At 40.9% G+C, this 9,267-nt stretch overlaps 1 protein-coding gene across 4 annotated transcripts in view; it reads left to right on the forward strand.

The window, feature by feature from the left end:
• Positions 1–9,267, forward strand: part of LOC130909524 (leucine zipper putative tumor suppressor 2 homolog) — a 28,213-nt gene that overhangs the window by 15,402 nt on the left and 3,544 nt on the right. For 3 of the 4 annotated variants that reach the window (XM_057826103.1, XM_057826101.1, XM_057826102.1), the window contains exons 2-5: positions 1,608–2,039; positions 3,920–4,477; positions 4,568–4,690; positions 4,760–4,906. In XM_057826103.1, the coding sequence (XP_057682086.1) occupies positions 1,635–2,039; positions 3,920–4,477; positions 4,568–4,690; positions 4,760–4,906 (1,233 nt within the window). In that variant the 5' untranslated portion in view covers positions 1,608–1,634. The remainder of the gene's footprint in view (positions 1–1,607; positions 2,040–3,919; positions 4,478–4,567; positions 4,691–4,759; positions 4,907–9,267) is intronic. The other variant, XM_057826104.1, reaches the window with a different exon arrangement.

The following is a 9,267-nucleotide window of genomic DNA, read 5'->3' on the forward strand; positions in this document are numbered from 1 at the left end:
TGGCAAGGAAACATATTTGGGAATTAAATATCTATTTGTTGACCAATAAACCATTTTTATACTATAAAGTACTTAATTAGGCAAAGAGGCAACTTCGGAATGATTTAAACTTATCACTTTACAAGGCTAAAAATCATTTCTCAGTTAACTTATCAATACACTTAGCGGGAAAGGGAACAGATCAGGTAAGTTTGACATGGCGCTATATTTGCCAAGTAAAAATATATGGTAACTGCGAAAAAAATTTTTAGGGTGAAATTGCATGGGTAGCTTTGCTGTGCTGCTCGGTAAACACCTGCAGGTCACGCCTTGTTGATTTTGGAGGGTTTTAGAGTTGCTTCCTGTTGATTCTGGGGCATTCTGGGGTCACTTCCTATTATATTGGGTCATCTGTTAAATTTGAGGAATTTTGGGGTCTCTTTCTATTGATATTGTGTCACTTTCTGTTCATATCGGGTCACTTCTTGCTGATTTGGGGCAATTTTGGGGTTATTTCTTGTTGATAACGGGTCACTTCTTGTTGATTTTGGGGCATTTCGGGATCACCTCCTGTTGATCTAGGGCATGGGTCGGCAACCCAAAATTGTGAAAAGTTGTCCATACTGGACAAACAAACAAATGTATCTGGACCCGCAAAAAAATAAAAGGCTTATATAAGGCTTAAAATCATGTTGTATGTAGGCTATCTATATTGGGTATACAAGGTTACTATCAAAATAACTAATTTGGCTACAAATACATAACGAGTCTTCATGATTACCGTATTTTCCATACTATAAGGCACACCTAAAAGCATTCAATTTTTTTCAAAAGACGAATGTGCACCTTATAATAATCCAATACGCCTTGTATATGGACCAATATTGGTTAATCATGGCATGACATTCCGTTTAGCGCAGCTCCATCTAGTGGATGCGTAACCCATCCCCAACCACTAGTACCGTATTTTTCGGACTATAAGTCGCACTTGTGTATTAGGCGCACCAGCCCAAAAATGCGCAATGAAGAGGAAAAAAACATTTAAGTCGCACTGAAGAATAAGTCGCATTTTAGGGGGAAATTTACTAGATAAAATCCAACACATAGAAGAGATATGTCATCTTGAAAGGCAATTTAAAATAAAAATACAATAGAGAACAACATGCTGAATAAGTGTACAGCATGGTAATGTTACATGATACATGAACAACGAAATGCGAACGTGACCGGTATGTTATCGTAACATAGCTATTAAGAGTTATTCAGATAACTATAGCATAATGAACATGCTAACAAGTTTACCAAACAATCAGTGTCACTCCAAAACACCAAAATAACATGTGAAATTATACAATAATATGTTAATAATTTCACACATTTGTCGCTCCAGAGTATAAGTCGCACCCCTAGCCAAACTATAAAAAAAAAAAAAATGGCGATTTATAGTCCGAAAAATGCGGTATTAGTACTAACACCATTGATTTTTGATGAGGTTCAACAGTCTATTTGTTTTCCTTAACATACTTTGTTTTGCTCTATCTGGGAAGGAATCAAATTTGGTAACTTTTGGCTAAATGTTTTTGAATGTCAGATGACAGACGTACAGGAAGTGTGTATTTTGCTTCCAGAAGCCTTGAGACTACTTTGCATCCAGCATGGCGCTGGTTCAGGCTCTGCCGATCACCGCTGAGCCTCAAGACCCGGGCCACAACGCACGCTCCCGCAGACGATATCGCTCGGGTCCCTCGCCACCCTTCAACGTGGCTGCTGCTGCTGCTCCAGACCTTACAGTGCGCCCCTACCGGGACCGCCGAGTCAGACGGGGAACCTCCTTACCGGGCTCAGAGTCTCCTCAGGAGCGCTTCCTACAAAACGGCAGTCCTCCGGCCCTGAGGACAGGCAGGGGGCGAGAGAAGTGGGACTATGCGGAAGACTGGAAAGACTACCCAATGGGATCCGAAAGCCCCACAAGCTACCAGGACAAGATTAGAAAAGGCTTGAATGGGAATATGGGGGAACCACCGCCAAAACTCATACCGGTGTCGGGAAAACTAGAGAAGGTGAGTGTCATCTTGTCAAGGTCCAACAAGGACAAGTCTTATCCTAGCTCAAACTGTGAGTGATGTAGTACCATTCTGATAAGTAATACGATATGTCGAGGTGGGTAGTACTTGTAACTTGTGGGTAGTACTTCTTACATTTACTCCTTATTTGAGTAATGTTTTGAGAAAAATGTACTTCTAAGAGTAGTTTTACCACGCCATATAAGGATCTAAGTACAAAAAAACCCAAATCAATGAAACAAAATTCAAACACTTTCAAAACAAACCATTACAACGCCACTCTAATTAAACAAATACTCGAAGCAGCAAAATTTGTTTTGAAGCTTTTTTTTCGAATTAAATTACTCCAGTTAATCGGTTAAACGTTGCAGCACTCGTACATACAGTATTAGATTTTACTTTATTATTCCCAGAGATCTTGACAGTGGCTCTACCAGTTTCACCAATGAGATGTTGCAGCAACAATCACGTGACTCCATTATACCAATCAGATGTAGCAATACAGTCACATTGCCTCACAGTAGCTTGCAGTCAGAAGTCTATAATCATGCCAGCCTGTTCAATCACATGGCGTCTTTAAAGTGCCGTAAAAAATGAATTACTTCACATGGAGCGCTGGCGTCAACAATACTCGAATGCGTGAATTTCAACCTCTCTCCATAGGTGGAGTTAGACTTTTGTGGCGGGGGGGGGCAAAATGTTGATGAACCCGAAACGCAGTGTCAGCAATAAAATCAACTTACAAGATATACTAGTATGCTTGGATAGTAGCTTAGCCCATGCTCGTTCATACAGGCATCCCAGCTGTGTTTGTGTGCATGCGTGTGTTAGCGTGCGCGGTTTTCTGTTTTACCTAGCGGAGAATTAGACGCTGCATCTGTTTTGACTGAAAATTCCAGGTAGGAATATTTATAATAATACGTTGAAAATGAGCGTGTCCCCCCCCCCCCATCATTTGTGAGGTTTAACGTCTTTAGTGGAGCAAACTGAAACTCCACTAACCATTTGGGCGGTGATATCCGGCGTTTCATGGTCCACATATTCTATTCTTTTTACGTATTTCCATTTTGCCTCTTTTGTCCTCTGGTGTTTTTTTTTTGTGCTAAGCAAAGCAAATGACCATCTCTAACATCTCTAAGGTGTTAGTCACATGATCTGTTTGAAAAATAATTTTATTCATTATAAAAATATATATTTTTTGTTCATTTCATCCATTTTTGTAGTTTTTTTTATCGCTTTACAACTTATGTAGAAAACATTTTACTGGCAAAGTCTTAATTTTAAATTCATGTATTGGAAAGGCAGATATATGCAATGACATTTTAGGCCACAGGGGGATCCCCTCGGGCCCCCCTTAATCTCCGCGTATGTCTCTCTCCCAGTTTTTATTTGGCACCGACAGACAACTGAAAACTGGAGATATGATCGTTTTGATCATTTTCTCCACTTAGAGGGCAGTCAGACTCCTTTTCTTTGGACGGTTAAGGTTTCATTTCTGTAGATTTTTCTAGTCTGATTTCAATGATTTTTTTTTGTATTTTGGGGGGGGGGCTTGTATGTTCATGTATTAGGTTATAGTACTGGAGGTAGGTTATAGTACAGTATAGGTTATAGTATAGACAGTAATAATAGCAGTTTATATAGATTATGTTGTGCTGAGAGGAAAAAATGACATTATATATATTTAAACTGTATATAGACTTAAGCAGTTACTCATTACTTGAGTGTTGTTTTCACAGATTACTTTTGTACTTGCACTTGAGTCAATATTTTTGGCTGACTACTTGAGTAATATTATTTTGAAGTAACTCTTACTTGAATAAAGTGTTTGGCTACTCTTCACACTTCTGACTATATGTTGTTTTTTATCAATGTAGAACATGGAGAAAAGCGTATTGCGGCCCACCGCATTTAAGCCAGTGGTCCCCAAGACCCGTGGCGCCATGCAGTATTTGTCTCCCCGACACGGCGCCAATGCACCAGAGAGCCAAAACGTCCAGCCGGGCAGCACTCACCGAGAGCTGTCGCCCTCCGGCTCAGAGAGGCGCAGCTCGTACAGCGCGGGACGTAGTGGCGGCGGGAGTGGCGGCCACTCCTGTTCACTCTCCGACTCGGGACGGAACTCACTTTCCAGTCTGGCCGCAGGAGATGGGTTAGGGGGAAACCCAGAGATGAGAAGAGCCCATTCCGCGGGCGTCCACGTGCACTCCAACTCGGACAGCGGACGTTCGTCCTCCAGTAAGAGCACCGGGTCCGGTTCCGTCAGCGGGCGGATTCAGCTGCCGTCAGACTGCGGGTCGGGAGGGCGCTCGCCAGGGGCGACGGATGGCTATGAGGGTGTGGTCAGAGACCTAGAGGACAAGCTTAGGGATAGAGAGGCGGAGCTCCAGCTACTCAGAGACAACCTGGATGACAACGAGGCTGCCATCTGCCAGGTAACGGAAAATGCACCATCGCATTCTGTACGAGAGCTCCATTTCATGTGTTAGCACTAACAAAGTGTACGTTTGCATTGTGCGTTTGAGGTTTATGAGGAGAAGCAGAAGCGTTTTGAGCTGGAGCTGGAGGAGCTGCGGCAGAGCTGCGCCACCAGGATGCAGGTGGCCTCCCAGAAAGCTCAGCGATCCCAGCAAGTGCTTCAGATGCAGGTCAGAACTCCTCAGATTGGATCCCAACCATAATACGCTAATGGCAGCAACTGTGTATCGGCTTCTCAGGTCCATCAGCTGCAACAGGAGAAGAAGAAATTGCAAGAGGACTTTGCGCAGCTCTTGAAGGAGCGAGAACAGCTGGAAGAGCGCTGCACCTCCTACGAACATGACAAGATCAAACTTGGCCCCCGACTGGAAGAGACAAAATGGGAGGTGAGCGTGAAAAACTAAGCACATTGTCAATATTTGCATTGGTTTAAATCATTTTTCGTCTATATAATGGGTTTCAGCAAAGTCCCATTGTCCAGGCATTAACATTTTCACAACACTGCAAGCAAAACATTTTTTCTAAAGTATTGTTATACTCATTTCTAAGTAAACATTTTCATATACTGTAGTGTTATATTCATTTCTAAGTAAACATTTTCATATACTGTAAATTCATTTGTGGAGGCTGCACATGAGTGTCGTCTTGTCAAGGTCCAACAAGTCTTTCTTAGCTCTAACTATATTCACTTGTTGCCCTTTCAAGCTGGCAGAACATTACGAACGTAGCCAAAGAAGTCCTGTTGTTTCTTGAGCCTAGGAGAGAAATTTAATTAAGAGTATACAGTAATTTTCAGACCATAAGGCACACCTGAATATAAGCCGCCACCCCCCAAATTTGACACGAAAACTGCATTTGTTCATAGATAAACCGCACTGGACAATAAGCCGCAGCTGTCCTCACTGTAGTATGGGACATTTATACCAAAATATATTAACCGGTAACACTTTATTTGACAGCGCCATCATAAGACTGTCACAAGACCAAATGAACCACCATGAAGCTTTGAACCAATTGGCTGCAAAGCTTCATTGCTTCAAGAAGCTTCATTTGGCCATCACACTCCTTTGGGGGAGACAGTCAACCTCTGCTGCCACCTGCTGTCAACACTGTTGTCTTCTAACATGTCTCCTAGCATGCATTGCAGCGCTACAGACAGTGTTGTTAATAACGGCGTTAGAGTATAACGGCGTTACTAACAGCATTATTTTTTTCAGTAGTGAGTAATTAATTACTTTGCAACGCCGTTAACGTTACTGAGGATGTAAAGGCGTGAGTTACTATGCGTTACTACATTGCTTGAATGACACGAGAAAAGTGAGAGACGCGGACTCACGGAGAAAGCATAGCGGGAGTGGGTAGGAGGAAATGGAGTAGTGACGCCGTTGCAAACCTGATGCTCTGGGTGGCTCCGATAAGACCTGACTGTAGCCGATAGCCTACAAACTAAGCGCACATTATGCTACGATAGATATCACATATATACAGAACTAGATGCGAAATGATAGACTCACCGGCGTTAGCAAACGGCTGCCATCTAAAAGCAGTAGACTTCTCAGGAAGGCTCTGATGTAGAGAACCTTCCGAGCGAACCGAAGTAACTTTTTATCTAAAATACTCATAAATTGGCAAAATCTTGACTTGAATCTATCTTTAAATGATGAAAGAGTTTTAAAACTTTCACATGTCGAAAGTAGACAGAAGGGAACTAATGCAATAACGGGAGCAATTTTAACAACTTTAACGGTTGATTCACAACATTAAATGACTTCCAAACATTGCAAAGGTTACTATCTAGTTACTGCTATATCCGCAGTACCCCTGTGTCTAGTTAAGTTTAGGGTAAAGAATTGGGCTAGGGCCAATTGTGCCAAAAACCCTTTGAACTTCACATAGTGTGACCTGTTTTTTTTTGTTTGTTTTTTTTTGGAATGAAAAAAGAAATATGAAAAGTGACACCAGTTAATTTTCCAAGTAACTAATTACTCTCACATTCAGGTAACTAAGTTACTAACTCAATTACTTTTGCAGAGAAGTAAGTTGTAACTGTAATTAATTACCTTTTTAAACTAAAATGAACAACACTGGCTACAAATGTGAATAACAATCAAAATTCATGTTCTGTGATAATTATTTCTTCAGTTACTCTTCCAGCTTCCAGGTGTTTCATAATTAAAACTCTCATAAGATCTGCCATTAGCATTAATTAATTCATGCCTGCAACAGAGGTTGCGCTAGACTTTTTCGTTGTCTGTCATTTTGACTGATAGGGTCATAAAAATCCGGTCATAATCTATTTTTACCCGTCACTTAAATTTTAAAAATGTTAATAATGACATATTCAATAGTATTTAGTTTTCATTCATCTTTAATTAATATTCTGTCCGAACAAGCTTAACAGAGAATCCACACCGCGCCATCACACATCAAGCAGCTGTGTGTTATTAGCGCCTAGCTTGCCTTGAACACGGCTTTTTAGGAAGGAACGGACTTGACAAGTCATTAAAAAAAAAATAAAAATGGGTTTGAGGATAAGCCTGAGAATGATCGGTTTTCTCTCTGCTCCATATAAGCAATATTTCAACATAGCTTACACGGCCGAGAGTCGGGGCAAACTGCTCGTATATGTGTGTGACATGCACGAACAGTGCGTGCATGCTATCGATCCATATACTTTGAATATAAACCTGTGCAGGGATTATTTATGCCTGTTATTTGTGTCCTCTTTTTTATAAGCAAAATATGATATCCCTGGAATGACGGATGACAGCCAGCATGTGTGATTGTATTGTCATTTGTTTTGATGCTTCTGCGCATGCGGGTCGTCTTGCTCAGCACATGTCGGACTGCGAATTAGTGCGCAGATATGACAAAAAATCGGATTCGTGCATTAAGACCTGTAGTATGAACGTAGCCATAGGCTTGTTGCTGTGAAAAAGAGGACACAAATAAAAGGCATATATAATCCCCGTTTAGGCTTATATTCAAAGTATATGGATCGATAGCATGCACGTACTGTTCGTGCATGTCACACACACATACGGGCAGTTTGCCCCGACTCTCGGCCGTGTAAGCAATGTTGAAATATTGCTTATATGGAACAGAGAGAAAACCGATCATTCTCAGGCTTCTCCTTAAACCTATTTTTATTTTTTTATGACTGTTGTCAAGTCCGACCCTTCCTAAAAAGCCGTGTTCAAGGCAAGCTAGGCGCTAATAACGCACTGCTGCATCGCTACCGTAGCTACCGTACCGTCTCTTGCTTTTTGATGACGTAATTGCTGCATTAAATCCGATTTGCGGGACTGGACAGTACAGACCGCCGCGACAGTCTGGAAAAATGTGGCCCAGATCGGATTTAGACCACATTCGAAAGTGACCCAGATCGGATTTGAAATGGTCCCGTTCTATGCGACTTGTCACGTTCAGACCGTCAAGTTAATGCCACACTCGAGTTGGAAAAACACGAAAAAATCGGATTCGTGCATTAAGACCTGTAGTATGAACGTAGCCCTAGTTTGGACGCTCAGTTGCCTTTACATTTTTCCGAGTAAGGCCAACGACGTCATGCATCAAGAGAGACAATAGCTAATTAATATGCTCACTCGCCACCCTGTGGTCTGGGGTGTGAATTGCAACCTGTCAAAATGTCAGATGGACTTCAGTTTTTTCCGTCACCGTTTTAAAAAAACGGTCAACGACGGAAAATATTCGGTTAACGCGACCCCTGGCCTGCAACATGAAGAAATTGTCAGAGAATCCCAAAACTTAAAAAATAAGGTCCTAATGGTACTTTTTTCACATTTGTAGAAAAAGAAAAATCAAAATGAATATGTGTAATAAGCGCTCCAATATCTATAACCCTAGCTAAATCCAGATATTTTCTTCTCATGGAACCTGCAGATGCATGTTTACTTGCATCAATCATTTTTTTAAAATGTCTAAATTAGTCTCAAAATAATGACATTCAGAGTGTAGGGTCTAATCAAATCTAATACACTAGGCTAGAAGGGGTTAATGCTTATGACAGATGTCATTTTGTGTCATATGGCAATTTATCTCACTTTTGTATAGATTTAAATGATCCAGCCTGGACATAAATGGAGTGTTGGTGTCATAATTTGTAGGATGATACTTAATAGCATCCGTCATAGGCATTCATTCATGCCCATGACAGTGTCATGTTATAATTATTATGGTCTTATGACAGTCTTATGACGCCGTTGCCAAATAAAGTGTTACCTATTAACCCAAATAAATCAACAAATAAGCCGCAGGATTCAAAATAAGGGGAAAAAGTAGCGGCTTGTCGTCCGAAAATTTAGGAAATCTGTAAAATGTTGTTGAATGTTCTCGTTTAGCATTTAGCAAAGGTATTGACTGTACAATGATGTCGTGCAATATGTACTCTTCGAGATTTCGTTTCTTTTCGCTCTTTTCAGTTGGCCGACAATTACGAGCGACGGCAGAGAAGTCCTGTCGTTTTTTTGAGCCTAGGAGAGAAGTTTTTATTCTCATAGTATAATCTGTTGAATGTTGCTGGATATTTATCTGGGTCTTTGAAAAAGTTATTCTGCAACTTTATTCTTATCTCATTTAGCGTTTCGCGATAGGTTGCTATCAATCTCTGCTAAACTTAATTTAGTTCTTGCATTTTAACTTAGGTTTGTTTGAATTTCAGTCATATGACCTATTAATTTATGCTTGCACACAATACTAACAATTCTAGGGTAACATTAGATTGTAA

This window comes from Corythoichthys intestinalis, chromosome 21, assembly GCF_030265065.1.
Source record: "Corythoichthys intestinalis isolate RoL2023-P3 chromosome 21, ASM3026506v1, whole genome shotgun sequence".
In the NCBI taxonomy this organism is placed as follows: domain Eukaryota; kingdom Metazoa; phylum Chordata; class Actinopteri; order Syngnathiformes; family Syngnathidae; genus Corythoichthys; species Corythoichthys intestinalis.